Raw genomic sequence first — 14,419 nt, 5'->3', positions numbered from 1 at the left:
TATTGATTATACAGTAGTGTTCTATGTACTTGTGCACATTTCTCTCCCTCAACCTATGTCTTTCCTCACTCTCCCTCTGTAACTTTTGAAAGTTTTTCAAAAAGCAAATCAAGAAGCACAGTCTCCAAGATATAATCTTCCTTTAACTATGAAAATCAGGCAGATAAGTACAGTGAACCAAAACACAGTTCTATAAGATATTCAGAGGGTTCAACGGGCTCAAAGTTCTTGGTGAGACTACTATCCCTGGCAGAAGGTTCTTCTGATGGCCTAAAGCCTTTCCTGCAATTTAAGTACAACCTTTTTTATCATATCGCAGCCCTGCATACATTTGACAAAATTATTACATAGCTCACCTAAACAGAGTTGACACATGATCTATATCACAGTCAGGTCAACTCATTTGGCAATGACAAAATGTTGTGACTTCTTGAGGACGTGTTGTTGATAGTAATCTCTTTCTCTAGAAACCTCATTAAAAAAAGAAACCAACACATTCCAGATCTGTAATCACTTCCCATCTTTCTATCAGTGAAGAGGTCCATGTCTTAATGACCACAGAGGCTCCTTCAAATGCAGCACCTGTCACAGACAACACAATGTTCCACACCTTGTGAAATTCCATCACTTGCCTCCTTATTACATTGAAAGGAGCAACATTTACATAAACTGGGGGAGGAAAAAATAACTATGAAAATTATAGAGACATCATTTCAATGCTTCTTCTGTGATGTAAAACTATCTAGAAAATTCTTCTCCTGACTTAAAAATTCTTAAACTTGTAGATTTTACAGATTGAGAGAAAATATCGCGCCACTATTTTGTAAGGGTTTGTTTGTAGTCATGCTATGCCTGAGGAGTGACTTAATATTTATCCTCCTAGGAACAGCAGGTATAATTCTCATTGCCTTTATCTTGGATTAACTGTCAAGACAGTAAGTGGACTGTTCAAACATTCAGTGTTTTCAGTGGATTTCAATGAAGATGAAACACAGGCCAAGCTGTTAAGGAGTGCTTCATGACTGCATGTCTCAGTTGCTCAGCACTCAGCTTCTCTCCTAGTCCGCGGTGGGTAAAAGGGAAGACTAGGATGTATTTTAAACGGAGAGTCACTGTCCCCTTGAAGACAGAGCTCATTTAAGATGTCAGTTTGGGCAATCAAAAACAAAGAATCCAAGTCTTTCTTTTGGAAGGTTCTAGGCCTGATAGTGCACATACAGTGCTTCTGCTCTGTGACTCAGAGGACTTCAAAGCAGTTTTGCCTACCTTAACTCTTCAGTTCTTTAACTTCAGAATATTTGGGGCCACTTCAAAGATTTGCAATGTCTAATCAAGCCCTCTTTCTCCACTTCTCTTCAAATGAAACACATTTCAAGAGTGATGTTCTAGCCTTTACTGTCTAGTCTAGCCTGATTATCAATTATCCATAGCTTATTATACCTCACAAATACTAAGGACTATACCTCACTAATACTATGGACTATTGGAAGCTAGGAGCTAATGCAAAGTGCTTGATGCAAGTAACACTACAAAGGTTGAAAGAAAAGTGCATGTTCAGAAAGAAGCAAACATTTAGTTACCTGCTAAACAACTCCTACTGCCAAAACCATAAGTCCCAAAGAGACAGACACTGGGCTCTGAACACAAGCAGCAAGGGTCTGAAGTTCAAAGGAGCTGGGATTTTTAAAAAGAAATTCCAAAAGAATAATTTTCACGCTCCACAGCACTGAATGAGTTCAGTGGTAACACAGCTTACATTGAACCAGCAATCATTCTTGTGGTGCTAACAATACATAATCCAGGACATTTGAGTTAATGTTAAACTTTATTTCAGTGAAAACACGAGCAGGCCCTTTCTAAAGCAAGAGTTTTATGAAGGTCTGAGCCAAATTAATTCAAAGTAACTGAAGGAATATTGACATCAAGAGCCTTTACATCAAGCTCCTAGTCATAATGCTTCCAACAATGGAAGATGATAATAAAACACTTATAAAAATTATGAGTTGTCCTTGATATTTCAGAGGCTGCTGGAATTTTCAGAATGAGAAACCTATGACAAATGTTTCTTTCTGCTCTGATGTGCTTCATTGTCAATGAAATTGAAGTCAGGCTGCTGTATGCCACCATGTCTCCTCACTTTATTAGATGAAGAATTGTTAACTTAGGAGAGAAAAGGTGTTAATAGCCATAATACTAATTCAATTTTTATGTGCTGAAGTTTTTGGCCAGTGTAAATACGTGAAACTGAATCAAAGTAAACAGAGCTTCGCCCACTTACATACACAAGTCTTTGGTACAATCAGAAATAAACAAGACAAAAAAGCCAACCCATTCTCCAAAGTTGTAATATGGAACTGTTCAACTAATATGGATGTCCAATAGCTCTGTCCCATATATTAACATGTTTAGGGCAGAGAAAACAAATTAAAGTAAATTCAGAAAATCTTCAAATCATTCTTCTCATTTATCATGTTCAGATAACATAAATATAATTAACACCATACACAGCTCCTTTGGTTCATCCCAAGAAGATGCAGTTCATACCAAATCCAGCAAAGTACCTGATCCCTTACTTTTGATATGTCAAGCATAACAATAATCCTAGTGAAATCACCAAGCTTAACCATTTATTTGATATCACTGAGAACTATTTTCTTCTTACTCAAACTCTTAGTTTTGCCAACTACGTACATAAAGTGAGGAGCACAGATCTCCATTAACTCTTGAAAAACTCTGGTCTTTGCCTAGGAAAAAAGAATCCCCACAATCCCAAACTCAAACAAAACACAAGTGCATGCAACACACACAGCCATTTTGAATAACAGAACACCAAAATACATTAAAGAAACTTAGAAGTACTGATGCTACAGAAGGCAGCTAACAAAACAAGAAAGGATCACAGAGAAAGCTGTCTTTGACACCTTTGAAATGAGTCCATCAATCCTTTTAGAACTTCTATGGTATGTCCTGTGGCAAGCTATCTAACCAATGACACATTATAGAAAAATTCACTATGCTGTTTTCAAAATGTAAATCCACATAGTATTTTTACTGTAATCTTTGTCCTGCTATAATCTAACAAAACAGCCTATCTGTACAAAAAAAGCAGAGAGGGTGGAGCAGAAAAATTAACTATTTTCTGACTTAAAGTCCAATTTTAATACTTGACATGGGTGAGCACAAGACAGTATGCAAACCATCTAGATGAGAAAACCAGCAATTCAAAATCCATGTTCTCAAACTATTAATGTCCTTTCAGGCACTGAAGACAGTGAAGGATGCACACTCCATCAGCCAAGGAACCAATCAATACTAGCATAGTCTCAATTTATTACAGGGGAGTTAAACTGTTTACTGGATGAGTTACTCAATATTATTACAATCATGCCAATAAAGTAATCAAAACTTTTAATATTCAAAGGCTGGAAACACATAACTAGATTTAGGGAAATTAAAAAGAGGAGATCCACTTGTAAAAAGCAATCACCATCTGAAATAAACACTGGACCAAGATTACTGGTGAGGTGTTTGTGCCAGTATGGGCATTTAAAAAAAAATAAAAAAAAAGAAACAACAAAAATAATAAATGTTTCTCAGCCCTAAAGCAACCCTAGACTGAGAAGAGAAGGAAAACTGTAAAAAGAATGTTTTGATCCAAAGGACATTGCAGCCAGTGAGAAGACTCTGACATGAGCAATCCCAGATAACATCCATCTTTTACAAGACTTTACATCTTCACTACTAGTAACAGATTCATGCTAAGCTCTAGCTATGAAAATAATACCTTTGCCTTGAAGAGACTCCCAGAGAAACAATCTTTTTAAACACTTCCCACTGTGTAGCCTTAGGCAGTGAAAATCCAAGTGTTCCTTTTACAGGATTAAGAATCTGCTCTTTCCTGTCATGGTTTTACTTATGCTAACCTCATGCATTCACTCCTGCTCCCTGTGTTCATTCCCAGGACCATTTCTCTTGTTGCATCAGTAACAAAACGAGCTATTAATCATATTTTTTTTCAATTGCCTTATGCTACCCCTTTTGCTTGGGGTGCTTTAAAGCATCCTCCTGAAAATATTTTCCAAAGCTGCTTCTTTCAACTGTTCTCTGGGAAACATCATGGTAACAGGATATATAGTATGATGACATCAAAGGCTTCTACATAGCAAAACTTGTGACAACAGAATTCCCCCAAGGGGATTTGCATCCCAGCTCAATAGAAAAAAAGCACTGGAATAACCTCCTTTTTTTCTTTTTTCCCTTGTGCTGTAATCATCTGTTATGCTTTTCACTAGTACTTCAAGTAATTCTCTACTGTTCTGTTACTCTGAACTTCGGCTCAGTGGGGTTTAGCTTTTCAAAACATTACAGAGGGAGATCTTAATTACTTTTTTTTTTCCATTTTTCAAAGAAAATCTGAAATCCATCAAACAGAAATTCCTTTTAGATCTGTCCTGGTTTTGTTAAAAAAAAAGTTTCTCTTTTAGTGAATTTGCCTGTCAGCTAAAGCCTTCATATTAGCTGCATTTTCCTGGAGAACCAGATACATGTTTTGGTAAACATAGCAATGGAATGTGAAGTTATTGATAAGCATGGATGGACATCTCGCGAGAGGGGCAGTGAGAAACAGGTGACCAAGAAACTGACCAATTGTGTATAACATACCATTCACATGAATACTTCATATAAAAGTGGGAGATCACGAGGATCTCGTCCCTTTTTTTCCCCTTCTGCTTATGGCCGACATTAGGAGAGGACCTTGCTAGTCGTCCCTGGGAACTGAGGCCTAGTGAGAGACTGAATCCAGCTCCGGTTGGCTGCAGAGTCCAGTCTAGGACTTTGGGTGCCAGCTCTGCAGTCGCTGAGACTTTCAAGATTGGTTTTGTATACCTTGTATTATTTTCTCTATTCTTATTAAGAGCATTAGTAAAACATTGTTAATTTTTCCAATTCTCTTCTCTCTGTCCTTCTTTCCCTCCAGATCGCCTGTCCTGAGTGGGAAGGGGGGAGAGGGAGGGGCAAGCGGGGGAAGTGAGGGGAAGAGGAGGTTAACAATATATCTGCCAGGGTTTTATTCTCACCCCACAATCAAAACCTCCGACAAGATCTCAGAATTTCCTGTTGGTGGATATGCAGAGAATTAAAATCAACAACAACAAAAAAAATGCAGCCTACTATGTCCCAAAAATTAGCTGAAGACCTCATTCTATCACAGCTATTACTATGGTGAGGGAACTTGAATTGTGCAAAAGGCCTAGGAAGTCGGCTCTGTTCTCTCAGATTTGCCAATAGCTATCTAAAAATTCACAAAGCTCAATGACATGTACTTTTCAAAATGTCCACACTCCTCAGCTACCTCTCAAGAGCCCTGATTCTGAACCAGAAAGGCACTAACTATATAGCAGAATTCTCCCATTTGTGACACGTATATCTCTAGGGTTTAAAGCTTAGTTTTATGAAGACCTCCAGGTCATCACTGAAAAACTGGTAGAGATCAAATTATGCATGGACAAAGTGTGCTCTAGAAAAATGCTCAGCCCAAAATCCCGGCTAGTGCAACCTACTGCATGTTCTAAGATCCAGACAGTACTTAGTTTCCAAGCTTAAAGCATAGCGTTAGAAAGTCCTAATCAGAATCAGAGTTCCTTCTTCCTGAAGTATATTGTAGGTCCTCTATTCTTAAGAACACTTAACTTCTCCCATACTTCTGTAGTTGAAGGACATTAACTCACTGCATGCAGTCAAACAACAGGCATACCGCTGTAAAAAAACCCTATTTTAAAAATCTAAATCGAGTGGCAAAGAACAGCAATTTAAAGTTGCTAAATACAAACTAGAAATTATATTCCCGTTTTGATTCAAATGTTGAAAAACGAACTTCATTGTTGACTTATTGGAGTCTAATATTACTCAGGGGAGAACAGAGTAGTTTAGCTGAGGCCGGCAGTAAGAGTTACTGCTAGTCTGGATGCCTGCTGGAAAGTGCAATAAAGCATACAAGACCATGCGACATCCCAATCACCATTTTTATGAACATTTTCCTATTTATTAATAGCACCTGCTCTAAATTCACTCAAGTTTTATGCCAGCTGCCAATTCTGGGTCTAGCACAAATCTGAGATATATTACAAGTAAGTTCAGGTAGAAATGAAAATAAAAGGTGAGGGAAAAATGCAGCATATGCCAACAAGGCAAGTTCATTGCTGACAGGTAAGAGAGCAACTGAATGGCTGTACATACCAATAATTTCAGAAGTGTGGGTGAGTTCAACCACCAAAGACAATGGAGGAAAAGAGTATCAATCATGGAGAAGAAAAAACGGCACCAAGTCACGTTATTTCCCTCCTGTTATTAAACTACAATATCCTTTTCTCTGCTCTGAGACATTCAAACTGTTCCAACTAATCTGCCACCTGAGTATACTTAACCAAGCTTTGCAATGCTGCTTGTATTTATATCTTATTTGCCTCTACATCCAGCTCTTGGATCTCAACAGAAGACATTTAAAGCATCAATCACTAATTATATCGGAAAGCATATGGAATATAAAACGCACAGGAGCATGTGGCATTCAAAGACAGATGACTGAAATTCATAATACAAATTAGCACCTTTCCTCACTTGATTACTCAGGAAGAAGAGATATTTTGTAATTTGCAGGCACCTTCAGGTGCCAACAATCCATTCATTAGCGGCATTTTCACCAAACAGTAGGCTGGCTTTGACAGGGAAGTTGTCTCACATTCAAGATACTATTTCAAATCCAATAGGCACTTTGATTGTTGTAAAATAGGTATTGATAGAGATGGAAACTTGAAAAAACTCAATTTATGGATAAGCAATTGCAACAGATGTAGTGTAAAAAAATACTGACATGAAGAAGATCTAACACAGTTTAGATTTATTACACTGATGCTGTAGAAGTATGCTTCCTGCTATCTCAGTATATAGATCCCCTCAAAATATAGAGCTGAAATCTTTAGGGTAAGCAACATTCCTTCTTCTGGACTCTCTCTACATTCATAATCTATAAAGTGTCATAAAAAGCCTATATACTATGCATATAGAAAAGTGGCTGGTAGTGCAACATGATAAGGAGACATAGGTAGACCCCACATTCCTTAACTGAAAAGAATGGTCCATGAAAGAGACTTTTTAGGGAAGCATTCCTAAAGGGCAGACGTTTTTGCAGCTCAGTCTCATAGATGTCTCCTTCGCATCTGCTTGTCAAACATTAAATATACATTCCACAAGTCAGGAATCAGTCAGCCCGCTCCAAAAGGATGTTGGTAGTTTATTCTTGTACATCAGCCAGGGACATTTTGTAGTATAAATGGCCGATATTTAAAGTAGTTCAACATCTTCTGTTTGATTAAAAGCTCTTATAGAAAGCCTTTATTAGCAGAAAAAGATCACAATCCTTTTAAGGAAGGCACACTGGCTCATGTATCACAACCACTCTAAAAATTGAAAAATACGCATGGACGCGTTTTTTTACCATAAAAAGCACAAGTGTTATAGTCTTCCTCTTCAGCCAATCAGAACTGCATTAACCAATATTTTAACTCTGGAACTGCATTTATCAGTAAACCCATGGATATAAGAACACCTAGCCAGAGGTTAAATGGAACCTAAGGAAAAAATACTAATGTTATACACCTTTCTCCACTAGCAAATCCAAAAATGCTATTTAACAACAAACCTTCCATTCCCAGAAATACAGCACTGATGGGAACCTCATCAGACTGCTGTAGAATGTTGCCATTTTACTCTGATTCTTGAAATAATCTTATTTTTGAGAGCATAACTTCTTGCTTTTTTTAGCTGTCATTGTCAACATTTAAGAATGGGAAGTACTCTACAATGCACAGTCATCAAGCAAGGGCCTGAAGACAATTCTGGATCATTTGAGTAATATAGCTTGTAGGAGCAATGTTTTCAGAAACAATAAAAAATTTTCTTGAGACAATTTTACAGAGGTGATTTCTTAGCACTGCAATAATTCTTCCCTTTCCCTGATTCTTCACTAGGGAGACATCAAAAAAACAGAAGCACTTGCGATCACTACACATTGCTGAAATTCTTGGCATAAATAACTCATTGAATTTTCAATTAAAGAGATTTTAATGAGCGGAATCAAAATCTCAGGAAAATTTACTCTCCAGAAAGCCTATTCTGTTTTCAGCCACTAAAACCTGTGCTTCTGTACTCATCAAATTTCACATGGAGACAGTTTCAGACCTTCAAGTCAGAGTCATTTCTGTTTAAAATCTATTTACATTTGAAACCACTTGCAAAGTAGCCCTAGAGACTAATGTAAATTGGACTTTTTCCCTACCAATTTTTGAGTTAAACAGGATTCTAATCATCAGCTAGAAACATCGTTAAAATACAAGCAGGAATTTGGGATATGTGACAGGGCTATTAAGGCCTCACAGGATCCATTCTTCCCTATAGGAACCTCCTGGACACAAGAATATGTATCTCTGAGAAAAGCAGGGCCCTGTCTCTTCCACATAATTTCCACAATTATGATAAGGACTGCAAGGGAAGCCATACGAGTTCCACTGGTAAAAATGGCTGCATTAACAGCTACAGTCAAAGCCCTTTTGACAGGTTTGACGGATGTTCCCAACCTTCTGCATCCACCTCACCTTCCCATATTCAGTCTCCTTATATGAGCTTCAATTACTGTGAGATGTTTTTAATCTACGTCTTTTGCTTTACTGACGTAATTCTCTCGAATTTCTCTTGCTTTTTGTTTCGTCTACTCCCTACTATAGACAGCCAAATAACTCCACTGGGGAACTATCAGTATTTTCTGTCACATTATTCTTTATCCTGCTTCTGCAAATTATCCCTTCTCCATCATTTCATCCATCCTGCCTTTAGGATAGCACTAATACTCTATGGCTGTATACATAGGACCTAACACAAATGGAACATGTTGTAGATTGGTTTACTACAGTAATTAATACAATAGACTGAAATCATGGTAGTCTTTAGCTTCTACTACCTCACTATTGTCACTTATCTAGCTTATATGTTAGAGTGGTAAAAGTTGTCCCCTGGAAGTAAAGAAATAATATTTCAGTGTCCTTCATAAAGCACAAGTAAGGAAATTCATGCAAACTTGTACATATTGAAATAGTTTCTTTCAAAGTATGTCAGTAAAAATAGATTTCATACAAGTCTGTAATAAGACAAAGGTTAATTAGCTGCAACCACTTTTTCTTGAGGTCAAGAGGAGTTACACCTGGGATGATTTTAGCCTAGAATAGCCGCACTTCCATGTGATTTTTCTTTTTTTTAAACTCGGGACATATCACATCACACCTTCATTATCACTTGATGCTAAAGTGACAGAGCTAATGAGAAAGGTTATTTTGATAGGACACAACCTACTTGAAAGCAACACTTACGTCTCAGCATTCTGTATTCAGTATAACACCAAAGATAGCTGTACCTTAGAGAAGTCAGTCAAATGTTGGTTTGTTTTGTTTTTTTTTACTCTATACTTTTCTCTCCCTTCCCCCCCCCCCCCCAATTTGTGTAGCTGGTAATAATCTGTGCATCAACAGCCCCGTTGTTTCCTCCTCATCACTCCTTTAGGAAATCTCAGGTATACACAGCTGGTAATCAAGCACTGATTCTAAGGATGTTTCATTCTTTCATAACTTCTTTCAGTCCACATACCAAAAACCCCAGGTTCTCCTAGTCCTGCAACTGTCTCTTTGCTCAGACTTCTTCAGAGTCAGGATACAGGAGGCACAAGATTACTGATACCTACAGTATTCCACCAGGACTGTCAGTCTGCTGTTGCCAAAACCTTGTCCTGGATTCACTGAGTTTTACTGAAGCTGCTATGTTTTGAAGAAAAACATTTCAGATTCACTATGCCATCCTCTTCCTCTGTCATTTTACTTAGATAGAAAATACCCACCTATCTCTGGAACTAATGGACTAGCAAAAGTCTTATTAGCTTAAATAGGACTTCTGCTTCTATCTCTCACAGACTCTGAAGAACTATCCACAGCACTAGTAATTTCTTTCAACACAGTTATGCTCAGAGGAGAGGAACTCATTGAGGTAGTCTCAAGCAAGACAGTCTGTGGTCTACTTGATTTTACTCAGCTTCTTATCCCAACCCTTCACTGAAGCACTACAGTTAAGGGCCCATTTGTGTTACGGCAAGAAGCATTCCACGCCCCAAGCACCACACTGCACAGGTTTGGTTGCAAGAGGAAGATGTAAAATTCCAAAGGACAGACAAAAATTGTGGTTACCAGAACACAGCATAAAAGCAATACATGCAAGGTACCACAAGATGCAAAATAGTGCCATTCAGTAACTGTGCATGTTTGGTTTGCCGTTTCTTTTTTAATCTCAAACCTCAAAACACAGGAAAGGTGAGACAAAGAAATAATATGAAAAGACTTACCCTTCTTCCCTTCACTATTTAATACAGAATATATCTTTTAGTGTACCTTTAAAAACGAAATATGTGGAATCACACCTGGAAAAAACACTTGACAGCCCTTCCACTGAGCGTGTCTTGCTGCCATTTCTTGCTGATACTGCAGGTGAACGAGAGCCTGTTTGGGTACAGTATATGTTGAGATGCTTTCAATCATCCTGTGTAAGTCTCTCCCTTCTTTTCTCACTCCTCTGCCTATATAGGCACCTAATTTAGGTCTACTGGTATTAAGTGATATGAATACATCCTTCCAGCTTCATCCCTTACTCTAATTCCTTTTAACTATACAGCTACCCCCTGCCAGTCCTCATGCCTATAGTGAAATCAAATAGCGCTATCTGCCCCAGTCAGCTAAGAGGAATCTCTCTGCAAGGTTCCCAGCCTAGTAACAAGTTAGAGACAGTTCCTGGGGTTTTTCAGAAAGGTTCTGAAGGACTACATTTCTGCACTGGAGGAATTAAAAGCTCCAAGCTTGTAAAGATTTATATATCTATCTCCACAAAATGTAAGTAAATCTGCAGCTATCATACCAGCAATGATTATGAGCACTGTGCGTATTAAACAAAGGGGCAGTGAACTCTGATTTGCATATTTCTGATGCAAATTCCCACCACTTTCACAACATAATATCTACATGGTTCATTATATTTTGATTAAAATTAACACATTTCACTGATGACCTTTAAAGGAATGCTTGCTTCCAGACTCTTAAATGCACCATTGATCTACTATACTTTGTCAGCAAAACAATGATCATTCCTAAGATGCCTCTGAAAAGCTACAGTCTTACACAGATCAGTCCATAAAGTTCCCACTGACATAAGCAATGCAGAGATGCAGAATTTGCATAATCAGCTCATTTGCAGCATTCAGCAACAAGGGACATATTCTGCCAATTCACGCCCTCACCAGAAGGTTCCTCTAGTTAAAAGGAAATTGCTACATTGCAATTCAACAGACATGAAATACCTTAACTGGGTAGCAGCTAGGTAAATAAGCAAATGAAAATGTATGTAAGTTATTATTACCTTTGCTCCACAGGCAATGAAAATGACCTTTGTTGAAAGGCTGGTTCAGAATCAGAAGGCAAAACTTCAGGTTTCCTGTAAGATAAATGTTGATTCTTATTAGCAATAATATTGATTTTTTCCCCCTTTATTTTCTTTGTTTGGCTTTTGCCATAATAATTTTAGTCCAACCACCTCAGAGCAACTCCACTAATTTCCTTGCTTCTTAGATTTCATCATTTTCTGATAGAAAAGCTGCCAGAACTTCATTAGATCCCCTTTTCTTGGTAGGGCTTTGCTAAACTTTTAATTTATGAGTGACTTTTACCCACTGAAGGTTACACTCAACAGGACCCCACAACAATATAGATGTCTCGTTTAATCTCCTACTTGCTCCCTCTGCCTAGATGCAGCATTTACTGATATTAGCTTCACCCCAGCCTCTATTAACAGGGAAGGCTGTATGAAGCTGTCTGTAACCTAGGTCCAATATTTTAGTCTCCTGGTGGATGCAGAACTCTTGCTGCCATTAGTTACTTCTGTGCCTACGTTTTTGTATCATGACAAGCTCTAACTGTGGTAGAGCCACGGTAGTAGATGCTTTACAAAGACATACCCAAGGAGCATAAACTCAAAGCTACTAAAAAGCAAAAGCAAACTTTAGCCTCTGTTATCTAGGTGGTATTGCAGACTAAAAATCTCTGTGGATTTACAAGCAACCTGAACTGATCCAACAGTCTGAATGGGCTCCTAAAGCCTCCTGCCCTAGCAATATGTCCATTGTGAAGGTCGATAATAAACCTACAAATATAAAAGCTTTAAAATAAAAGGATTTATGATATGACACACTTTGGTTTCAAAGAGTAAATACGTAAATCTTATGGTGCATTATTCGCATTATTTCACTTCCATAGGAACACAAGTTTCCCCTGGAGCCTGAGATCCTTAGGCAATCAGGTTAATGAAGTATTATTCGGTCATGTGAAGCCACTGTAACCAAAAATCTCTATCACTACAAAGTCTTTTGGGTTTTCGAGCAGATCCAGCATAGCAGGAGGCAGAAGGCTACAGGTGAAGTTGTAGCTTAAGCCGCATGGCATTACCAGGCAAAATACAGGTGGTGAAGCCTCTGAAAGGAGTAGGAGTAGGGAGGGGATAATCTTCAAATTAACAAATTAAATGCATGGCTAGGAGCATGAAGTGAAGGTTAGAAGATTGGGACACCACTATTCTGCATCTCACCTTTCAAGTGATTTAGGGTTTCTCTATGCCTCAGTTCCCCAAAACAGAAACAACAGTATCGTCCTCCTCTGTAAGCATCAAGAGAAACACTACTGAAGATCGACATAATTTTTACTCCTGTAAAAATTCTACATGTTTATCACCACTACTTTCTGTGTGGTGCTTTCAAATACCTTCCATTGTGTTTTCCACTTGCATCTTTGCTGACACGGCCCACACTTCTATTTAACTGATGTATATATAGAGGAATAAATTTACTTAGAAAAGAATGGAGAGGTTAGAGGATCAAGTAAACAAAGCAGAGTGAGAAAAGCCTTTTTCTTTGCTTAGTCTCAACAGTTTAGCATTGTCCTTGAACTTTAAGAGAAAGGTAGAAAACAATACATTCAAACTAAGTGCCAATTTCCAGCTGCCTCGCAAAACTGGACCTCAGCAGCAGATCTCCTAATGATGGTTAAGTGAGAAAGGCTGCCAACTCCTTATATTAAACACAGTCACCTAGTGGTGCCCTCCACTGAAGAGAGCCAGAAAGCATCACAGGTTCTTTTACTGATACAATAATACAAATAGACATGGGCGCTGTAAACATATTCCTGCTGGTGAATCACCAAAGGCATTTCTGGGTCTGTTTTAAACTCTAAAGCCACATCGGCATATAAAAATGCAGTAGATTTTTAGCCTTTTTTTTTTTTTTTGGCACATTAGGAGGATTCTTGCTATACTTTAAGATCTGGTTTCGAAGCCAAGGTCTGGCTGGAGGTGTCCAGACCGAGATTTCAGAGGCTGATTTTCAGACATGACACCTTCCAAGAGCTGCTGGCTCTTGTTCAGTTGTTGCAAAGAAGCAGAGCTAGATGCCTTCCCTGTACACACAATTAGGAGGGTTTTTTTGTGTTTTGCTTGTTTGTGTGCAATTTTTTAATTGTTTTGTTTGTCATTTTTTTTTGTGGGGGTTTTGGGTTGTTTTTTTTTTAAGCACAGTTATGGGTTGAAAAAACGGAGAAATGGAAATTACTGTTTCTCCTGCTTTTAGAATAGTGAATGTTCCAGTCATTTCAGACCATTGCAATTAATGCATGAGAAAATGCTATGATTAATGCTACGAAAATGAGCCCAAATGTCAATATTTAATGGTGCTCAGTGAGTTAATATAAAACTGCACAAAGGGCTGAATCCTGGGTAGATGTAAAACAGTAATAAAATTCGGCTGCAATAATTTACAACCATTGCCCTAAAAACTTTTAATAAATTGGGACTTCTGACGGCAAAGACTATGTCAACGGACAGAATATGCAACATCCATCACTCTGAGAAAAACTGATGAGAGCTCCCTGTGCCACGGCTCTGAGCACTCTACTGGCTATTCATTTGAAAACAAATCTACTTCAAGGCCATTTATCGTTAAAAGCCCTTAACAAATTAGGAAGCATCTATCTCCTGGACTGTCTCCCCATCCATTTTTCACAAAGATAATTAGCACCCTGACCCAACCATTAACAAAATTGTGCTCTGTTTGGACTAATGGGAAATGGAATTCTGTAAGCAAGAATTCAGCTGCGAAAATAACTTGTCCTCAGATATGGATATTTCCACTGAAGAAGCTTTTGTTGGCCTTTTGTTGGAGGCAGATCAAGTTTGTCTCTTGCATAGTTTCTTCCATTTTTAGTATAATTTTCTCTTCCATTATGTACTTTTC

At 38.1% G+C, this 14,419-nt stretch overlaps 1 protein-coding gene across 1 annotated transcript in view; it reads right to left on the bottom strand.

Moving 5' to 3' along the window:
- The window catches only part of TPK1 (thiamin pyrophosphokinase 1), a gene marked incomplete at both ends in the record, with an annotated part of 307,976 nt that overhangs the window by 239,378 nt on the left and 54,179 nt on the right, over positions 1-14,419 (bottom strand). The window contains one exon of the mRNA XM_080338654.1: positions 11,503-11,577. Coding sequence (XP_080194780.1) covers positions 11,503-11,577 — 75 coding nt within the window. The remainder of the gene's footprint in view (positions 1-11,502; positions 11,578-14,419) is intronic.

The sequence above is a fragment of the Nesoenas mayeri genome, assembly GCF_963082525.1.
Source record: "Nesoenas mayeri genome assembly, chromosome: 2".
Taxonomy (NCBI): Eukaryota; Metazoa; Chordata; class Aves; order Columbiformes; family Columbidae; genus Nesoenas; species Nesoenas mayeri.
The sequence above is the reverse complement of the archived record's forward strand: the minus strand, read 5'-3'. Positions and strand labels throughout refer to the sequence as shown.